This window comes from Crinia signifera, chromosome 1, assembly GCF_055691185.1.
Source record: "Crinia signifera chromosome 1, ASM5569118v1, whole genome shotgun sequence".
Taxonomy (NCBI): domain Eukaryota; kingdom Metazoa; phylum Chordata; class Amphibia; order Anura; family Myobatrachidae; genus Crinia; species Crinia signifera.
In genome coordinates, this window is record NC_139217.1 from 355729082 (window position 1) to 355752195 (window position 23114).

General features: G+C 46.0%; 1 protein-coding gene across 1 annotated transcript in view; it reads right to left on the minus strand.

The window, feature by feature from the left end:
- Positions 1–15651, minus strand: part of LOC146009013 (somatomedin-B and thrombospondin type-1 domain-containing protein-like) — a 50406-nt gene extending 34755 nt beyond the window's left edge. Inside the window, exon 1 of the mRNA XM_083148975.1 lies at positions 15115–15651. Within this exon, the coding sequence (XP_083005101.1) occupies positions 15115–15343 (229 nt within the window). The 5' untranslated portion in view covers positions 15344–15651. The remainder of the gene's footprint in view (positions 1–15114) is intronic.
- Between the last annotated feature and the right edge of the window lie 7463 nt (positions 15652–23114).

Sequence of the window (23114 nt, forward strand, 5' to 3'; positions counted from 1 at the left end):
TGGGTTTCGCACCCTTTGCTACTAAGGCAGAACCTTCAGCTATGGCATCCTTGTGGATTCTCTCTTGGAACTGTAGTAGTTTGGCTCTCACAACTTCAGTTGTAAGCTTGGTCTCATTTGACTCTAGTGCGACAACCAGAAAGTCAAATTCCTCTGTCAAATTCTGCAGCATTACCATTGCTACTTCTTCCTCATCCACTTTTGCTCCTACACACGCCAATTGCTGAGCTATCGATAGTATTTTATCAATATAATCGTTCATGTCCTTGCATGCATTCAATTTTGTTCCATACAGTGTGCGTCTCAGACTTATCCTTCTCATTAAGCCTTTATTTTCATAAGCTCCTTGTAGAGTTGTCCACATGTCCTTAGCGGACTCCTTCCCACAGATAGTAGAATAAACATGCTGCTCCACAGCCAGGCCTATTGTGCCAATGGCCTTGTCTACCTCTTCTGGGTTTGGACTTTCTCCTGGGGCTATTGTGACTTTCCATAGCTTCTCCCTCTTAAGCTGCATTTCCATAGCGAACTTCCATGTAGTGTAATTCTCTGAGCCTTTGAGCTTTGGAAAGTTCATGCTATGCCCTGTACTGTGCATTCTCGTTAACTCTTCCACAAATGGCAATTTAGAAATAATTCCTTTGTGTTCTTTTATGTACTGCGCTAGCACTTTGTCTTCAGGGGGTTAATCTTCGCGCACGTGACGTGCTGGGCCCATAACCTATTGGCAGAGTGTATATAAGTACGTGCAGTGTGGTTGTTAGACCTCACACTTAGAAGATATAACCAGTTTGAAGGGTTTATTCAAGTGGCAGGCTTGTAGGTTACAACAGTACTTTAGTAGTTAACTTCAAGCAGTAATACAACTTGTACATTTGGTAACGACAGTCTCTGGTTGTTACTTAGCTGTAGCGTTTTGGCGCGTGCAGGGTAAATGGCAGTCTGCTGGTTTACGCTGCGGTATCTCTCCCAGTCTCGCTGCTGCCAATGATGACTGATCTCCCTGTGCAAAAGTCACGCTGGTAACGGGATTACAGCGGGGGCTTGCTCCTATGCGCTCCGGTGCACGTGGAGCTACAAACAGCATGGACGGAGTCACACACGATCTGAGGCACACTCTAACGCGGGGACTTCCTCACAGGAAAGAGTAACGCTGCCAGCAGGGTCAGGGGTCTCTGCCCTGCTATTCGCTTAAGCGACCTGTCACTCAGGGTGACGCTTAACTCCGTTGGTTGCAAGGGGGAAAAGGAAGACTGTAAGTCTTATACTAAGCAGTGTATGCGGAGACAGGCGCCGAGCGCTGCAATCTAACAAATCTCACCCCATGTCTGACATTCATTCTCAGGTCTATACAGACTATACACCTTCCTAGACGTATACAAGAACATGTGCCAAGGACACCGCCAATTTAGCAACCTAACCCTCCCCGACATCTGGGCTCCAGCACTAGTCTCCTTACCGGTGCTGGCAAGGCATTCCGAGAACCCACACACAAACAACAGCAGCATCACAAACACCCCCCCCCCCCCCCATGCACACACATAGGGTGACCACCTCATCCCTTTAATTCCGGACACATATTAATTACACAGGTTCTGTGGCAGTTTAAAACCAGATGAAATGGGATCTAAAGCTGGGTACACATATGTACAATCGTCGGGCCGTTCTTCCAATCTGGGGGCAAACGGTCGTTCGATTGTATAGGTGTGTACGCTGTCCCAATTGCTGCTGTGCGATCGATAAACGGCCAAAAACGCTCTTGGCCGTCCACGGTCGGTCGGTCGAAGGTTCTTTGCTGCTTAATATTTCATCCGACAGGACGGCTCCATATCGGAACAAAAGTGAAGTGTGTACGCACGTTCGATCGATATGCTTGACAGTTTGACAAAGCACGGTGGTATGCTGCATTATGAGAGACCCTGTAACCCTTTGCCTGCTGTTTTAACTAATGTGTTTTTAATGCCTCACTGCCCAACACTTTAGAGGCATCACTTTAAGACATTAATCAATGTTGAAGTTTTAATAGAGTGTGCTGGAAGCTCTTTGCAGAGCACCATAACACACTATTAAAACTTCAACATTGATTAATGTCTTAAAGTGATGCCTCTAAAGTGTTGGGCAGTGAGGCATTAAAAACACATTAGTTAAAACAGCAGGCAAAGGGTTACAGGGTCTCTCATATACTTCTTCTTGCGATTGTTTGGACGGGAGTACATCGGACGTCGCAAGTAAAATTGTACATATGTGTACGCGCAGAACGGTCGTATGTTTTGGACGGCCGAACGTGTATTCGGTCGATCGAACGGTCGCAAGAAAAATGAAATTGTACATATGTGTACCCAGCTTTAGTCAGCCAGCCACAGAACCTGTGCAATTAATATGTGTCCAGAATTAAAGGGATGAGGTGGTAACCCTACACACACACACCAGCAACACCCAACAAGGAAACACAGTCACCAGGTCTCTATACACACACAAGCACACAAAAATACCAATCTCTCTAATCCTCCACGGCATCTGGGGAAAAAATACCAGCAGCAACCCACACATTCAAACACCAGCAGAACCCTCCTCCCCCACACACATATATGAACCAGCAGCACCTCACACACACACACACACACACACACACACACATACACACACACACACACACACACACACACACAAGCAAGCACAGGCACCAGCAGCACCCTGCCATCACAGACACCGGCAATACACCTCACACACATATACACCATGACAAAAGCATATGAAAATATATAGAAAGAATTTCCATAATTTATAAATTATTTCCTTATGAAGCACCCATACTAGAACAATAATTTAAGTTTTATGTATATGCATGTCCCCAAACACTGAGTTAACAGGAACTGGAGACCCATCCCAGTATGCCCCCTGCATAGTTTTATGTAAGGGTAATCCCTCTATTGTGCATTGCCCAAAGCTTCAGCAGTCCTCTCTGCTTCTACCCAATGCACCTATGCTGTTCCTCGCCCTGCGGCCTAACCCATTTTAACCCTCTCCTTTCTTCACAACCCAGAGGCTTTCATTCTGCCCCCATGGGTGGCAAATGTTTTCATGGCATGTTCAATTTTCTAAGCTATTAATGGTAAAGTAAATTTAAAACCCCCCAAAAAATCTTAAAGTCCATATAATGTTCAGTGTTCACTCTAGGCTGCACGTTTAGCAGCACCCTGCTAAAACAGCCAGGCCCGTGGGTCCCCGCTGCAGCATGAATAGATATTGTGCGCATGCACATGGTATCTATTTACATTGACCAAGGAGCTTGGGGAAAGCCCAGCACCGACATTGTCGTTGGCAGACGGCCAACCCACATTAGTGATATCGGCAGGTCTGGGCTGCACTCAAGCTGCCCTCTATCCCCCTCCACCCTCTGCCATGATCCTGGAGTGATCACTAGTTCATACACAATAAGCAAAATCTACGCTAAATAACTGGCTAAATGTATGGACCCAATGACACCAAGATGTAAATGATTGCAGAATGACTAGATCACATTCAATATGGCCACTTTTGTGTAGCCCCAGTGGACAATGCACCTGCCACTAAGTAGTATAGGAACACAAACTAATATGCTAAATAGAATAAAGAGCAAGGGGACATTTATAACAAATGGTGGGAAAGAATCCCTAGAACAGAGCTGTAACTAGAGGTGTATGAGAAGTGACACCACACCAAACACAGGACCAGGTGGATAGCATTATTACTGCCTCACCTGAAATGGCACAGCCACTAGTGATACTGCAGAGCTGCCCTTAGGTGTTACGGGTATAGGGGCAGTGCTGCCTTGTTATGGAACTGCCCGTGCAACCAAACATATGTTTCTATCATAAGAGCCAAGCTATTTCAACAACAAACAACATGGGTTATAATGAACATGGGTATTGTGTATGAAAAATAAATAAATAAAGGGAAGTAAAGTACAATAGGACACTTAATTTTTGGGTACTCTTTACCTAGAACGGCGCCCGCGATCAGAATCGCGGGCGTCGGGGGTAAAAAATCGCGGTCATCGCGGGCATCGCGGGTAAATCGCGGGTACATCAAAATCGGGTACCCGCGATGACCGCGATTTTCCCATAGGGAACAATGTTAAAAAGCCTGATTGACCGCGATTTTACTTTAAAATGCCTCAATGCCCGCGATTTTCCCATAGGAATCAATGTTAAATGGGCTACAGAGCCCAAATAGCCCCAATTAACCCTTAAATGTCCCCCCAATTTTTGTACGCCACCCCACGATCCACGCCAACCCGAAGCGTGGCGAGCGCAGCGAGCCCGCGAGGGGCGGCGGTACGCGTCCTCCGACCTTTTCATGCCCTACTATCCACGTCGGCGTGGAGTTGAGAATAGAATAGTGTGGCGAGCGCAGCGAGCCACCGAGCCCGAAGCGTGGCGAGCGCAGCGAGCCCCGCGAGGGGACGCGGATACCTTCACAGGTAAACGCGTCCCTTCGCGGGCTTCACAGGTGTCCGCGTCGCCACGGACACCTGTGAAGTCCGCGAGGGGACGCGTATAACTGTGAAGGTATCCGCTGCGCTCGCCACGCTTCGGGCTCGGTGGCTCGCTGCGCTCGCCACACTATTCTATTCTCAACTCCACGCCGACGTGGATAGTAGGGCATGAAAAGGTCGGAGGACGCGTACCGCCGCCCCTCGCGGGCTCGCTGCGCTCGCCACGCTTCGGGTTGGCGTGGATCGTGGGGTGGCGTACAAAAATTGGGGGGACATTTAAGGGTTAATTGGGGCTATTTGGGCTCTGTAGCCCATTTAACATTGATTCCTATGGGAAAATCGCGGGCATTGAGGCATTGAATGCAAAATCGCGGTCAATTAGGCTTTTTAACATTGTTCCCTATGGGAAAATCGCGGTGATCGCGGGCATCGCGTCGCGGCCGTTTATGTGCTGCCCGCGATGTCGCGATCACCGCGATGGGCGCCGTTCTAGGTAAAGAGTACCAATTTTTGTTTCCAAATGTTTGTAGAAGCAATAGAGCAGCATTTCACAACCACCACTTATAGAGATGTCCACACCAGTTTACAGCCATCACCACCTGTTATTAACGGTTATCCACTGGTCTCTTGTTTTTATGTGAGGGCAAATGAACTTTTTTACCTGTTGGAAACAATGTGATTGTTTATTCATATGGGGGTCAATATGTTTTGTTTTTCTCTGTGGGGGCACAATGTATTTTCTCCCTATGGGAGTCTGATGGTGTGCCTTGGCAATCTTGAAAAATGTTGAAAATCACTGCAATAGAGCATCCTTTTTAATACTGTATTACAGTGAGCAAGGTTTGAAGGAAAATAAGAAAATCAATATACCAGTAGCAATTATGCAGTCATGTTTTACAGTCCTTAGGTGCAGGTAAGAAAAAAAAATCATATAAAAGATTGCTGCTTTTAAAAAAAAGTCATAGATTGGCCATCATCCCGCATCTCAGGAAAACTTGGATTGTGTATTATTTATTTTTAGCTTCTTATATAGCGCAGCAAATTCCGTTGCGCTTAAACATATACATACTGCCAATTATAGGAGTTCTTTAAACTACATTTATGTTTCATTACATTAGTACACAAGATGTTGGTACTAAATGATATTTGTGGAATGATCTCTAGCCTGCTTCGCAGGTAGACCTGATCAACTAATGATCCCCATAATGTAAAAGGCCCCCATACAGTAGTACTAGGCAGATATTAACAATTCGGGGGGGGGGCTAGTTAGGTAGCAGGGGTAACTCTTTCAAACCTGGAAGTGTCCATGGAAATTAGAGGCCGTTAGCTCTGTGATATTCATGTCATTCACCTTTTACTTCTGGAGCTTGCACACATAATTGAAGGTTTTACATTGATCTCACATGTCACAAATGGCATCCTCTCTAATGCTGATCATTGCTGTTCATGCTGTCAGGGTAAAGCTCATCTTATCCACAGATCAAAGGCCAGAGGCCCTTTTACTCCACCCAGTCATACATAACACATATCATTGCATACGAGATGTACTGGGTAATTCAGGTAGACTCCCTCAATATGAGATATGCATATAGCTTCCATATTTGATATCATGAGTTAATATTTATGAGGGCTCCCAGATCAGATATTAGGAACAGGACATTTATGAAATACATGTTCCATGCAGCAGAGAGCCTTCTTACCATGGATCTATACCTCATGTGCAGTATACAGTACCACTTCTGCTCAACATGTGGGATTCAATCTCTGTATGCTTTATTGTGCATGTTGTAGAAGAATATAGACTTAAATGTTTCACCTTTAAACTGCTAAATCATTTTGCTGATTTGTCAACAGGCTTTGAATGAGCACTGGCCTACATGCCCACAACACTGCCATGACACCCTACAAGACAGGGCAGGTCCATGTGATGACTTTTACCACATATTTCATGGAAAGTGTGGTGTGTCTTTAACGTGGCGTGGTACGCATGCTGGCTGTGACCGCTTTCCACAATGGATGCATGGTTTGCACATACCTACAGAACAACTACATCAGCAAAACCCAATAATCTATGTACAGATTCCTAAATCACCAATCTAGGGGTGCTTACATTTTGGCCACTAAACTATGCATAGACAGATATACTTAGTTTATCTACATGTGTACAGAGGACAAAAAAAAAAACATGTTTCCTATGGTAACACAGTTTGCGCTGCTCATGATTGCTCCATAGACCACTAAGGAGTGATGCAATTTAACAAATGGTGGAAGGCTGTGTTTAACCCTGCTTTAATCCCAGATTGAAATTCCGGGCTGCCCGACCCCAGTTATTTTGGAGATGTGAAAGGGATATTAGTTAAAACCTCGTAGGGTAAAATCACTATATGCTATTACTCTACATGTGTATACAGATATCATTTGCGTAGTTTTCCAGATATTGTAAGAAAACATCTCCATATGAGCACGTTTTTTCACAGAGTCGAGGTGCCAGTACATCACTGTGATACCACTGGCCACAGCCATCCATGGAAAACAGTAGTGACATACTGACTTTAGTAAAATCTAACTAGCACTAGATTAGGTCGCCGGGAACTTGGTCGACATTTACATGGTCGACATGAGTTTTTCAGGGTTTTTTGGTGCAGGTTGACTTAGTTCATACTATCCAAGTGGACATAGAGTTAGAAAATAACACTGGCGAGCGTAGCGAGGTACAGTACCGTGCCTAAAGCATGGCCAGCGTGTTGCTGGCCATGCTTTAGGCACGGTACCTCGCTTTTGGTCAACATAACCAAAAAAAAAAGTAAAAATCTCATGTTGACCACGCTCCCATTGATATAGCGTTTGTGCGTTTTTTGTTACTGTAGATCTAGATGCAATTGACTATCTTTAGGTGTCTAACTAGACAGGATTGACTGTCTATGAGCTTCTATGGGGAAGTCAGTAGGGGGATGGACTTGGGAAATCTGTTGATGTAATACTGCTTGATTTTGCTAAAGCTTTTGACATGGTGCTTTATAAAAGGTCATTAATGACACTAGGTAATTTAGGGTTAGGAGATAAAATTTGTAATTGGATTAAAAACGGGTTGCACAATAAGGAACAGAGAGTGGTGGTAAATGGCAAACATTCCAGCTGGGGTAAGGTCCAAAGTGGAGTCCCACAAGGTTCAATATTGGGACCCTAGTGAGTAAAATTGCAATATTTGCGGATGACAATAGGAAATTAACTCAGGAGAGGATGTGGAAACAATACAAAGTGATTTACATAAACTGTAAAGGTGGGCAGAATGGTGGAAAGTGCAATTTAACGTTAAAAAATGTAAAGAAATTAATTATGGGAACAAAAATGAACAAGCTACTTATAGGCTAAATGGAGTTATTATAGGGAATTCTGCTGTAGAGAAAGACTTGGAGGTCATCATAGATAAAATATGTGGTATTAAGTGCAGTATCAAAAGCAAACTGGACTATGGCATGCATTAAAAGCGGTATGGATTCAAGGGATGCCAATGTGATGGGTGCCGGACGGGTTCCCGACAGTCGGGATCTACACAGGCATTTATCCAACATCGGGATCCTCACTGTCAAAACACCGACAGCCAGGTTCCCGACGGCCGTCGACTATTTTCCCTCGTGGGGGTCCACAACCCCATAGAGGGAGAACAGAATAGGTGGCTCGCGTAGCGTGCCACGTCGCCCGCAGCATGGCGAGCGCAGCGAGCCCGCAAGGGTCTTTGTTGCGCTCACCATGCTGTCTGGGTCCGGCCAGTCGGGATCCCGACTGTCGTACCCCTGTACCACACCCAATGTGATAGTGCCTCTTTACAAGGCATTGGTGAGATCACACTTGGAATATTGTGTTCAGTTCTGGGCACCGCACCTTAAAAAGAACATAAATGAATTGGAACAGGTACAGAGAAGGGCGACTAAGCTAGTAAAAGGTCTCAAATCACTAGAATACAAACATAGCTTAACCAGGCTAAATATGTTTTCACTGGAGAAACAGAGGTTGAGAGGTGATATGATTAGTATTAGTAGATTAGCATTAGTTCAAATACAGGATTGGGAAACATATGGAACTGGGACATGATTTGTTCACTAACAGGCCTACACTTAGGACACACGGGCATGTACTGAGGCTCGAGAAATAGAAATTCCGTACTGAATTAAGAAGGGAATTCTTCAACATTAGAGCAGTAAAATTCTGGAACTCATTGCCGGTGGGGGTGATTACAGCAACTACTGTTAATGAACTTTAATCAAAACTGGATGCAGTTTTGGCCACTAAGGGAATCCTATAGATATGACTTACTCAAGTCAGTAGTTACAAGTTAGATAGGTTGAACTCGATGGACTAACATCTTTTTTCAGCCTTAATTACTATGTTACTATGTTAGTGCGAGTCACTTGCTTATTTATATCCTCCTCCCCTTTTACAGCCAGCAGCTCAACCCCTCCAGTGCGCCATATCTCCTCTCCTCTCTGCTGCATTAAATGGATATCACATGGATCTCATTCCCCAATCAGCTTGCTTTTTCACGTCCTGTGTGAAAAACCCGGGTCATGCCTGTTCACACTGGCTTAAACCCATGTAATTCCCAGGTATAAGCCTGCAAAAACACGTGTGAAATTCCCGGGGCATAACACCAGAGAATTTCACTGACATCCATTCACACTAAGCCATGACATGGGAAATTACTGCTTGCCCTGGCAAAATCCAGAGTTTTTGAGGCAGTGAGAATGGGGTATTAGACAACCCCAGTTTTCTAGGTTTTTTTAATTGAGCTCGATTCAATTCAGCATGATATGAATAGAGCGGGGAAGGTGGTCCTGGAGGTTTCAAATGTCCCTTTTGTGCCCTGCACTTAATATAGTTGGGACATGCCAGTTATCGCCACTCAAACCGTTGTCTAGTCGCAGTATCCAGCATTCTCAGACCACAATGCTGTTTGCACTGCGTTAAGGCAGATAACAGCATTGCAGCACTTATTTAGTCAGATTTCTGCTTAAACCTTGAATAGCACCGAGACCTCCTTCCCAGCCCTACTCAAATTACACCAAATTGACAAGCACATTGACAACAAAGGAAAATGGAAACTATATATCAATTTTAGACTATGGGGCCCATTTATCTTACAGTATGCCACTTTTAAATGCAGTGTGGATTTATTTTTCTACTAAATACCCAAAGTGAAAATAAAATGATTTTTACAAATTTTGCAGCAGCAAAGGGTACTTGTGTATTATCTGGGCGCCCGATGTTGAAATTGTATGCCACTAACCTTAAGCATGCGATTTGACGCGATTTCCCTTGAAATTCCCTTGAAGACAAAATCGCGTTGCATTGTATGCTATTGTATGGTATACAATGCGACGCGATTTCGGCTAAATGCCCCCCATTTTTATATGTACAGGCACCCAGATGCCTGTTTCATATGTGAAACGGCCCCCCAGACCCCATTTTTAATTGTATACCCACCCTGATGGCTAAATGCCCCCCATTGTTAACGCCACCCAACTATCAATGCCAACCCGAAGCGCGGCGGCGCAGCGAGCCCGCGAGGGGCGGCGGTACGTGTCCTCCGACCTTTTCATACCCCACTATCCACGTCGGCGTGGAGTTGATTTTATATAGTGTGGTGAGCGCAGCGAGCCACCGAGCCCGAAGCGTAATTCGCGTCCCCTCGCGGGGCTCGCCACGCTTCCGGCTCGGTGGCTCGCCACGATTCGGGCTCGGTGGCTCACTGCGCTCGCCACACTATATAAAATCAACTTGACGCCGACGTGGATAGTGGGGGTATGAAAAGGTCGTAGGATGCGTACCGCCTCCCCTCGCCTCGCTGCGCTCGCCACACTATATAAAATCAACTCCACGCCGAAGTGGATAGTGGGGGTATGAAAAGGTCGTAGGATGCGGGCTCGCTGCGCACGCCACGCTTCGGGTTGGCGTTGATAGTGGGGTGGCGTTAACAATGGGGGGCATTTAGCCATCAGGGTGGGTATACAATTAAAAATGGGGTCAGGGGGGCCATTTCACATATGAAACAGGCATCTGGGTGCCTGTACATATAAAAATCGCGTCAAATCGCGGTGCATCGCATGCAATATGATTGTATATGCTATACAACACGATTTTTAGGTGCGATGAAAAAAATCGGGCGCCCAGATAATACACAAGTACCCGGCAAAGTCATATAAAATGAAGGGGGACGATGAACAGTCATCATCAATCAACTGTTGCTGTTTCCTGCATCAGGACTGCTTCCCCACAGCTCAGCCATAGGCTAAATGGGGTAAATTTACTATTGAAGATGGGAATGTGCCCATATCAACCAATAAGATTCTACGGTACTTATGTATTATCTGGGCGCCCGATTTTTTCATTGCATGCCACTACTTAAGGCATGCGATGCGATTTTTCATTGTAAAGACCCGATTTTTAATTGTATAGTCACCCATGGGTGATTTCATACCCCCACTATCCAACTACGCATGGAGTTGATTTTATATAGTGTGGCGAGCGCAGCGAGCCACCGAGCCCCGCGAGGGGACGCGGATTACTTTACATGTATTCTGCGTCTTCCCACGGGGCTCGCTGCGCTCGCCACACTATATAAAATTAACTCCATGCGTAATTGGATAGTGGGGGTATGAAATCACCAATGGGTAACTATACAATTAAAAATCGGGTCTTTGCAATGAAAAATCGCAACACATGAATTGTATGCCACTATATATCATGCGATGCGATGAAAAAATCAGGCGCCCAGATAATACATAAGTACCGATTCTACTTATTTATTTAACACCTTCTGGAAGATAATGCTATGGGCAACATCCTATCTTCAATAGAACTCCCATCTTAGTAAATTGACCGCAATGTGTCTGTATGTACACACACACACACCAAATTGTGAAGAGAATCTCCAAAACAGCAGGTCTTATAGGGGTTCCCGGTATGCAGGGGTTAGTATCTACTAAAAGTGGTCCAATAAAGGACAAGCGGTGAGATGACAGTGTCATGGCTACTCAAGGTGCACTTTGGGGGCGGAGGCTTTCTGCGCAGAATGTCCAGAGTGCCCACACTGATTCTTTACCACAGAAAACACAATTGGCAATAGAAGGTGGCTCTAGTGTGGCATACCTTTACATTCTAAGACTTAGCACAATTTTTTGCCCCCCCACTAATGCTATTTATTTACTATTTTATCTACATTTCATTATTATATTTATTTTCACTGGTGTGCTGCTTTGAGCTTTCTAGTTTATGCTGTTTTTTTGGGGTGCCACACCCTGCACCTAGATATAGCACTAGGGACCCCCAATACACAGAGAAGCTTGAGGGCTTATAAATAAATTTGTGCAAATATATGTACCAATATTTCTGAATTGTGTTATCATATAGTGTTCTAGACTGGTTACTAAAGGTGCCCATACACGTTGCGATTTTGTGTGCTGTGCGTTTTGTACCGTACAATGGTGCGGTGTGATTTTTCGTCTTCTATGCGATGTGTAACGTGTACTGTGTGATGCGATGCAATTTTAGCCTTTTTTTATATAGTCCCTTAGGGTCACTAGGTACATCGCATCAAACTGTACTACAAAAGTGATGCGATGCGATGTAGCACAAAAAGTACTGCCTGCACATACTTTTTGTGCTATACAATATTGTACCCGCGGGGATGCACATCGTATCCCCACAGGTACACGGTGCGATTATAACCACATGCGATGCATTTTGAACTTTAAAAGTTCAAAACGCATGCGATAATCGCAATGATTAATGGCACCTTAATAACATTCAGTGAGCTGGGGGAAACCATGGATTGTTACTAATACCCCGTTCTCACTGCAGCCAAATTCCCGGGTCTAGCATGTAGAACCGGGAATTTTCCTTTTAACACGGGATTTTTGGCAGTGTGAACGGGTCGCATACCCGGATCTCAGACACGGGTAAAACCCTTCTTTTTACCCGTGTCTGAGATCCGGGTATGCAGACACGGGTCAACCCGTTCACACTGCCGAAAAACCCGTGTTAAAAGGCAAATTCCCGGGTAGAACTTCTTCACCCGGGAATTTGCCTTGCAGTGAGAACGGGGGTCCAGCGCGACAGTCCCCGGCATTTCAATGCCGGGAAAAGCCGTGTATTTCTCACTCGCAGTGAGAACACGGTATTAATCAGTATTACCCCTCCTTTCCATGCACCTGAATGGTCTTAATAAACTAATTGAGCACCTGCCACTATCTATATGTCAATAGAAGAAGGTGGCCAGGTCTGATGAATAACATTTTCTTTTACATTATGTGGGATGGCCAGGTGCACATGCATCACTTTCCTCTACCAGGAAACACTATGGAAATAAGGCAAGCCAGCAGTGTGATGCTCTGAGCAATGTTCCGCTCCGAAACGTTGGGTCATAGCATTCATGTAATTGTCACTTTGACACATGCCATGTACCTAAACATTGGTGCAGATGAAGAACAGCCATTCATGGCAACAATATTTCCTGATGGCAGTATCCTTTCAGCAGGATAATGCACCCTGCCACACTGCAAAGGTTGTTTAGGAATAGTTTGAGGGGGTAAAGAAGCCCATAGACGCATAGCCCAAAGGTGGCGATAGCCTACTATGTGGAAATGTGGCGGAGGGGAGTTAGTACATATGAAAATGCGGTAAAACGGGGGGTTTACTGCATTTTCGGTTTAGTACATCCTGCCCTTTATCGCTTCTCCAGGCTTAATACATATTCCCCTTTATGTCCTAGGACAGGATGCATCAAGTTGTAAAATACTGTTAAGCCTCCAAAAGAAATGTTATTTTCAGATGTTTATCTTATCGCATGTGCTCCAAGCCACGGAATGCGATTGATTCCTACAGTCCAAGTTCTTTGGAGATGCAGGTTGCCGGCTGAACTCGGGTTGTTTTATTAAGGCAGAAATCATTTTCTACCTTGTAAATGACGCTTTTAAAAACTTCAAATTCGGCCTGCATCCCGCACCTCCAGTGAACTCAGACTGTATTACATCCCACTGCAAGGCTTTCATGCAGAGGGCAATGCCAGCTTCTTTTACATGTACCCACAGAGATGGATCCATTTTATATTTCCCATAGCCTTCTGCTGCACTTGTGTGACTGGACACATGTGCAGATAGGATTCTGGGTCATAAACTCAGAAGTATGTCACCGCCAAGAGCTGTCTGTTGGGACTCCCTTCAAGCATATGGCGTGGCTAAACACAGTTATGCTTGAGAAGAGTGTCAGGATGCATCGCAAGCAAATGCCATACTTGATGCATTGTGCCCCACATCTTAGCTTACCAGTGTTTGTCACTGTAACAGGTTGTCTACAGATGCAAGCAAAGGGGACCTAGCAGACATCTTTCTTTTTTTGAAACCTTCCTGGCATTGCAGAGTTCCCGCCAGGTGTAAAGGCCCCATACACTTATCCGACTTGGGATGTTTGTCTGATTCCTACGGGCTGAGAAATTGGATGTGTTTGACACCTCATCTGACCCGATGCGCGGCCCCTTGTGCATGGGGTCAGACCCATCAGTGGCACATCTGGTCCGATTCCGAGGTGTGTGCCAGTGGTACTGCACCACTGGCACACACCATTCTGCATATCCTACCTCCGGGCTGTGAGGAGCAGTGGGGTGGGCATTGATCAGCAGGACAGGCATGCCGAGCAACGGTGGCTATTAGAATTAAAAAAAAAAAATTCACTTTTTTGTCCCGAATGACGACACAGTCCCCTTGCACGGCTCGATGCACTTGGCACACTATTTTATTCTCCCACCATACACTAGTGGATGTAGGGCATGAAATACCGCCTTTCGGCACATGTAGGCTCAAAAAAAAAAAAGTTTGTTGAACTAATGACCCTGTCGACCTAACCACATGTCGACCTCCAGTCATGTTGACCTTCATGCATGTAGACCTAATGCTTGTCGACCTAGTTGTTCTAGATCTAGTGACCATATCCAGACCACACTGCCCTGGTGGCAGTGCGATCCGTAGCCCATAGGCTACCGCCGTCAGAATGGTGGTAGCCCAGGTGATGCAAAGCGCTGCTGACAGATGTTTTTTATACATAGAAGCCTAATTGAAGATTCCTGCTGAGGTCCCTCCTACATACATTATGGTGATACTTAATATTTGTGGCTAACCCCCAAAAATTGATGTTTCCATGGATTTAGCTGCAAAATATTTAATGATAAATGGGCCCCATAGTAACTAGTGCCTAATGTTAAGTGAGCACTGACAGTATGGCCACTACTGCAGCTGTAACAGCACCTAATGTACATGGTACGTCCAGGGCAGGCTAGAGGTTTTTCTTCACTCTAGGCAAAACAGCTTACTGCCCCCACCACCACCACCACAACAACCCAATACGGACTTTCCAGAAACTCAGGTGAATGTGTGGAAGGAAGTCTCTGCCGTTTGCATTAAGTTCAACAAGGATGTCATAATTTTGTGATAGACTCAGGGTGCCCCAGATTCCGGAGCTCCTAGGCAGCTGCCTCTATAGAGACAGCCCTGAGTCACTGGTGTACAACATGGTATTGCCCACTGGGGTACCTGTCCTGATGTAATAACCACTAGTGTACATGATGTCCCCCACACATGGGTACTCACCGCTGCCCCCGCACTCCCCCGGGTAGTCCTGGCAGCAGTCGGCGCTGCGGCGGCAGTAGGTGTCGCAGTAACACGTGCTCCCCGTCGGGCTGACGCCGGTACACGCGTTGTTCCTTCCCGGACAGCACCTGGGATGTCCGCGCCGGGCACAGAGACAGCGACCACCCGGGACCTGAATAGCCCATATGGAGCAGAGCAGCAGCCACAGCCCGGAACTCCGGAGCTGCATCCTGGGACATGCAGCAGGGGCAGGAGGTGATGGCGGGTAATACAGGGAGGATGTGACAGCCGGGGTAATTCGGTAAATATGTGACCAGGGCTTAGCAAGTGCCGCCGGCAGGGAAGGGCAGGCAGGCTAGCTGGCAGCGCTGTACGGGGCTGGGGGCGCAGATAGCGGAGACCGTGGGTCAGGTCATGTCAGGTCAGCCCCGTGTGATAGCAGCGGCCACCTCTGTACAGCTGCGCCCAAGTGCCCGCCGACGCCAAAAACTGCATCTCTCCTGGGTGGACTCGTATAAAGCCGAGAGGGGGCTCCGTGCTGCCCCTGTCTGGAGCCTGGGACTCTGATTGGTCCGCAGTGCCCAGCCCTGTGCCTCCCAGTGCAACAGGAACACATCTGATGCAGTACCCTGGCTAGTACAGTCATATACATGAAACATGTTAACTAGGAGCCCCTCACATATCGTATGTGTCTGAAGGGAGCACAGGAATAGGTGTCACAAAGAGGTCTGTTATAGGGTGTGAGGCTGCATGGGGTTGTGTGAGGTGAAGAGTGTACCTCATCTCATCTGCAGAATACTGGGGAAGATATGGGGAATGTATAATATAAGACGAGGCTGAAGTTAGCTTCTTATTCGGCCAGCTTCTTATTCACTTCTTATTCAAGCTCCAGCTTCTTATTCACTTCTTATTCAAAGTCCAGCTTCTTATTCAGGAAAATCAGTCTTGCAAGGGTTAATGAGTATTGGGACACAAATTTGACACCTGATATCATCAGAGGGGTGTCACTTACATGTGACCCAAGTGTATTTTGCCTGGCACAACATTAATTTGGGCATGAAATATGCTGGCAAAATATGCACATGCACAATATTTAATGATTTGAATAAGTAGCTGCAGTTTTACAAGGGTTAACCAGTCTTGGGCCACAAATTTGACACCTGAAATCAACAGAGGGGTGTCATTTACATATGACCCAAGTGTATTTTGCCTGGCCCAACGCTGCTTTGGGCATGAAATACATGGGCAAAGTGGGCACATGGACCATTTTATCATATCGAAAAGGCTGCAGTTTTGCAAGGGTAAACAAGTCTTGGGCCACAAAATTTACACCTCAAATCAACAGAGGGGTGTCACTTACATATGGCCCAAGTGTATTTTGCCCGGCCCAACGCAGGTTTGGGCATGAAATACATGGGCAAAATGGGCAAATAGACATCATAATGTCTCATTTTGAATCAGTAGCTGTAGTTTTGAAAGGGTTAACGAGTCTTGGGCCACAAATTTGACACTTTAAATCAACATACGGGTGTCACTAGCATATGACCCAAGTGAATTTTGCCTGGCCCAACGCTGGTTTGGCCATCAAAAATGCAGGCAAAGTGGGCACATTCACCATTTTATCATGTATCATTTTGAATAAGTAGCTGTAGTTTTACAAGGGTTAACCAGTCTTGGGCCACAAATTTGACACCTGAAATCAACAGAGGGGTGTCATTTACATATGACCCAAGTGTATTTTGCCCGGCCCAACGCAGGTTTGGGCATGAAATACATGGGCAAAGTGGGCACATGGACCATTTTATCATATTGAAAAGGCTGCAGTTTTGCAATGGTTAAAAAGTCTTGGGCCACAAAATTTACACCGCAAATTAACAGAAGGTTGTCGCTTACATATGGCCCAAGTGTATTTTGCCCGGCCCAACGCTGATATGGGCATGAAATACACGGGCAAAATAGGCACATGGACATCATAATGTCTCATTTTGAATAAGTAGATGTCGTTTTGCAAGGGTTAACGAGTCTTGGGCCACAAATTTGACACCTGAAATCAAAAGACGGGTGTCACTAGCATATGATCCAAGTGAATTTTGCCTGGCCCAACGCTGGTTTGGCCATCAAAAATGCAGGCAAAGTGGGCACATTCACCATTTTATCATGTATCATTTTGAATAAGTAGCTGTAGTTTTACAAGGGTTAACCAGTCTTGGGCCACAAATTTGACACCTGAAATCAACAGAGGGGTGTCATTTACATATGACCCAAGTGTATTTTGCCTGGCCCAAGGCTGGTTTGGGTCAATGCAGGAGGGTGTGGAAAGGCGTGAAAATAGTACTATAATGGGCACACATCAGGCAGGGAGGACTTACTGACTCTAGAGCTGACTCTGTTCTCCCTGAATGGTCATGTTGAGGAACAGGCATGCTGGGAGAATAACAGGGAGCAGCTGGACCCATGCCACTCCAGGCCCACTGAATAGGCTTTGGCCCATTTAAAAAAAAAGTATCCACTCCCCCCTCTTGGTGCCAGTGGCATAACTAAAAATTGTGCTCCCCTCAGATCCAAAATATCATCTGCCGCCCCCCACCCCCCCCCCCCCCAAAAAAAAATCATAATATACCCCTAACATAAAAATGAGGTCCTGCAGTGCATTCACTCACATGTGCAGCAGGGCTCCAGTCCTCCTTCGTCCATGCTCCGCGTCCACTACCCTTTTTCATTTTCAGTGGATGTGTGGCTCTGCAGTGGTGGCACCGCTGCCCCTCAGCCAGCTCGTCAGACTTTTCTCCTCCTAGACCAAGCAGGATACAGGCACCCCCTCAGGTAGGCCCTCTCTTAGCAGCCAGGCAGCCCCTCAGTGAGGTCCTTTTGGCTTCCTGGCAGCCCCTCAGTGAGGTCCTTTTGGCTTCCTGGCAGCCCCTCAGAGAGGTCCTCTCAGTCTCAGTAGCTCGGCATCTCCTCCTCTCGGCCTGCTTGTTTCCACAAGCTACTGGACCGGTGTGCAGTCCTGCTCCACACTCAAAATAGCAGACGGGCAGACGCGGATGAAGGGGCAGACAGATGCACCTGAAGGGGCGGACTGACGTGGGGTTGCGCTGCGCAGCGAGGAGCCGAGCCGCACACAGATGGGCAGCATCTGAAGCTGAGAGCTGCGCTGCTCGTCAGCCATAAAAACCTGCACTGCTTAATCCCACTGATTTTGTCCGCAAATCCCGGGATCCTAGCGGACGGCTCTCAGCAGGTGCTGGGAGACTGTCTGCAGGATACAGTGCACCCTGTACCCGCCACCCTCTCTGCTTCTGCCACCTGTTGAGCACAGGTGGTGCCCCACTCGTGCTTGCTTCCCCAAGCAGCCGTGGTGGCTGCCGTACGGTAGCTACGCTACTGCTTGGTGCCCCGGCTACCTCTATTAACCAGTTTTGCTTTATCACTGTTGTTTCACATTAGAAAGAGTAAAGGATTTGTGACCTCTCTCAGCTTTAGTTGCAGTTCTGCAATTTAAGCGTTACTGCGACTTCAGAGAATCACAACGCAAGAGCCGCCCAGCATAGGAAAATGCAGCTAGCACAGGATAATACACCCGCAGAAGCATTCATAATCGCATCACAAAAAAATAAGTAACATCAACATTTTTGGTTGACCCAGGGCTACTCAGAATATTGGGTATGCAGTCACACTGGATGCAATGTTTTAAGTCACAGATATTGCATCTGGTGTCAGATGATGGCTATGATGGCATAAAAGAATTTAAAGATCCAGGAAAGGGCATTGAAACTGCCACCACAGAGTTAACCGAAGAAGTTCTTGTGCCAGGTGTCACTGCAGGTCACATAATCATGGTTCGTCTGAATGATTCTTCATTGAATATTGTGCAGGTAAATAAATATTGAATGAGTTTATATGTTTGGGTCTAATCCCCAAATTTACTTGCTACTCCAGAACTCCACTAGCACCTTATAGCTATTACATTCTGTGTTTACTGTAAATCAAGTTTGTAAGCAATGGACAATTATCATGCAACAGAGCGATTATCATCAGACTGCGCATGTGTTGCAACTGCAATGTGCGGGTGCCACTGCGATTCCGCAAACAGTAGTAGTAGTAGTTTGTTTATTTATAAGGCACCACAAAGTGTCCGCAGCACCGTACATAGCAAACAAAAAACAAATTTCAAGGTAACGTACAGGGTGTGTTGATAGAATACAGCATAAATAGGGGTATAGCTGGTAGAACTAAAATCAGCATCAGTTCTGAAGTAGGTGTGGAAATTGTCAAGGAGACTGAAGATGAAGTAGAGGAAGGGAAGAACAGGACAGGAGCACAGGTGAGGTAAAGAGGTAGGGTGAGTACGTGAGGAAGGAGGGCCCTACTCATAAGAGGTAACAGACTAAAAGGAGGTGGGTGGATGAACGGAAAACAATAGGATAAGTAGGAATGGATGGAGGGGTAGGGTAGGCAGTATAGGAGGGGCGAAAGAGGTTAGGAGGAGGAGGGATAGGCTAGTCGGAAGAAGTGGGTTTTGAGGGAGCGCTTGAAGGAGGTAAGGGAATCAGAAAGCATGATGGATGGCGGGAGGTTGTACCAGTGCAGGGGGGCAGTGCGAGAGAAGTCTTGTACAAGGAAGTGGGAGGAGGTGATTAGGTGAGAGGTCAGGCGGCGGTCAGCGGCAGAGAGAAGAGGATGGGAGGGAGTGTGGATAGAGATCAGTGAAGAGAGGTACAGTAAGGAGCGGTGGAGATGGAGAGAGCCTTGTAGGTGGTGGTGAGGAAATTAAAGAGAGCTCGGAAAGGAATGGAGAGCCAGTGAAGAGATAGAGGGGGAGGCGGAGGTAGAGCGGCGGGAGAAGAAGATGAGCCTAGCAGCAGCGTTAAGAATGGATTGGAGAGGGGCGAGGTGGGCGAGAGGTAGCCCGGACAGGGAGGATGTTGCAGTAGTCAAGGCGGGAGATGACAAGAGAGTTAATGAGAATTTTGGTTGCGTCAGTGGAGAGGAATGGTCTGATGCGCGAGATGTTGCGGAGGTGAAAGCAGCAAGACTGTAAGAGAGCACGAATGTGGGGGGGTGAAAGAGAGGGAGGAGTCAATGATGACACTGAGGCAGCGCATTTGGTTGGTGGAGGTGATCTCGATTTTACCAATGCTGATGGAGATAGTGGGAGTACAGGGAGTTGTGAGGCTTTCGGAGACCTTGGACAGGAGTGATGGGGATAGGTCGGGGGAGGAGAGATAGATTAGGGTATCATCAGCATAAAGGTGGTAATGGAAGCCGTAGGAGCTGATGAGGGTGCCCAGAGAGGTGGTGTGGAGGGAGAAGAGGAGAGAACCAAGGACTCATCCTTGGGGAACACCAACTGGCTGTGGGGTAGTAGGAGAGGAGAAGCTCGGAGTGGAGACGGAGAAGGAGCGATCGGAGAGTTATGAGGTGAACCAGGAGAAGACCGTGCCAGTGATGCCAAAGGAGCAGAGGGTGTTGAGCAGGATAGGGTGGTCAACAGTGTCAAAGGCAGCCGACAGATCAAAACTGGATGAGGATAGATAAGAGGCCTTTGGATTTAGCCAATAGTAGATCGTTAGTGACTTTGGTCTGGGCAGTTTCAGTGGAATGTAAAGGGCGGAACCAGGATTGGAGGTGGTCTAGAATGGAGTTAGCAGTAATGCTGTGTACACACGGGGTGCGATAGGGGCTGAAATCGCTGGAAATATGGTCGCTGTCGACCATATTGCCAGTGAATGGAGTGTACCCCGGCGATAAATCGCTGGGTGCGTGCTCCCGTTTTCAGCCCTGTTCTAATCGCTGGTCGCAGGAGCTTGCTCATGCGACCAGCTGATTACCTCTGCGGCACCGCCGGCAGAGGTTCCCTTTCATCAATGACCATCTCTGGTCGCTGATGAAAAGGAGAAACTTAGCAATATATTGCTGAGCAATATATCTCCCCCGTATGTACGGGGCTTAAGGTGGCTTAGGAGACGATTATAGGCCAGACGATCTAGGAGCTTGGAGGTAAAAGGGAGGAGGGAGATAGGCCTGTAGTTGGACAGAGAGTTGGGGTCCAGATTTTTTTTTTTTGAGAATTGGGGAAACAAGAGCGTGTTTAATGAAGGAGGGGAAGATCACAGAGGATAGTGAAAGATTAAAGAGGTGAGCCAAGTGAGAGCAGACCGACGGACTGAGATGACGTATAATATTGGAGGAGATAGGATCGAGTGGGTAGGTGGAGCGAGAAGAAGATTGAAGGATAGAATGGACTTCAGCGGCAGTGGTGGGGTAAAACTAGTACAGGGTGGGAAGGAGCGGAGTGGAGATGTTGGAGGGGAGGAGGGAGAGGGCGAGGTCATGGCAGCAGTGATGGCAGTCCTAAGGGAGGAGATTTTGGTTGAAAAGTAGTTGGCAAAATCAGCAGCTACGATGGAGGATGGAAGAGCTGGAGGAGAGGGGGGAGTGCAAGGAGTTGAAGGTGGCAAAGAACCTGGCGAGGGTTGGATGATTGGGAAAGGATGAGGGACTTAAAGTAGGAGGAGCAAGAGGCAAGAGCAAGGGCAGAGCTGAAGGAGGAAAGAATGAATTTGAAATGGAGATAAACCGCGAGGGAGCGTGATTTCTTCCAGAAGCGCTCAGCAGTGCGAGAGCACTTTTTAAGGAATTGGGTGATAGGCGAGTGCCACGGTCGGGGGCTGGAGCATCGAAGAGGGATAGAGGAGGGAGGGCAGGCAGAGTCCTATGCCGAAGATAGAGCTTCGTTATAGAGCAGGCCTGGGCAATTGCGGCCCTCCAGATGTTAAGGAACTACACATCCCAGCATGCCTTGCATAAGTTTCAGAATGGCCAAATAGCAAAACTAATGCAAAGCATCCTGGGATGTGTTGTTCCTTAACATCTGGAGGGCCGCAATTGCCCTGTTATAGAGGGAGGCTGGACCAGTGGCCTTATTAACAAATAAATAAAATTTATATTTGATAGTTATTATTATTTAAAAATGAATCTTGTTGAACATTTCCATGATAAATAAAAAAAATAAAAAAAATTCTATAAATATTACATAAACATGGTCATAACTGAAATACTGTATGACATATATATATATATATATATATATATATATATATATATATATATATATATATATATATATATCGTTTTTTTTAAGTTTTAAATATCCCATTACATTTCAATGGTCCACAAGGATAAACTAATTTGTAGGTTCTTATTTAATGTTTAAATATTTGCTATTTCTATGAACCAGAAATACTAAAAGATATGATTGCTGCACAGAAATGGGTGGAAGACCATCAACATACATTTTCCGGTCAAGTTATTACACCATCACTTCTATCAATGACAAAAAACGATGCAGAAGATTGCATAAGAAAATACCAAAATGAACATAATTTGAATTCTGACATGGATGACTGTCGTGAGCATTTTATATTCACATTTACTGAGACAGAGGACATGGAGTATTTTCTTAGAGAGACAAGAGACAAACGTAAAATGCTTGTGCATACCACATTAAGTGGGTAACTTAATTATCCTTGTTAATTTTCCAGGTGTGAAAAAGGGTGTTATCGTTGATATTTAAGATCAGAGGCTACTCAATTAGAGACTTTTTTACTCACTGTAAATTATTTGTTTAATAGAGTTAATAAAAATAATCTGGGATAGTTTTTGGACCTGCCAGATAACACAGTCATGGCACTCCAGAAACAGCTTACTTATAACTATTTATTGCAGCAGGCTGCATTTCGGGGTTAATTGAGTACAGGTTAAGAAGGACTAAAGGTGCCCATACACGTACCAATTACCCGGTACTTTTTGTGCTAAAATAGCATTGCATCCCATGCACAACATATGAACAACGATGCTATTTTAGCACAAAAAGTACCGGGTAATTGGTACGTGTATGGGCACCTTAAGAATGAAGGCATTTAATTGTTTGTTATTGTTTTGTGGTTTAATATATTTGTAAATTGTTTTTGATATTTATAAATAAATGTTCTCGTTTT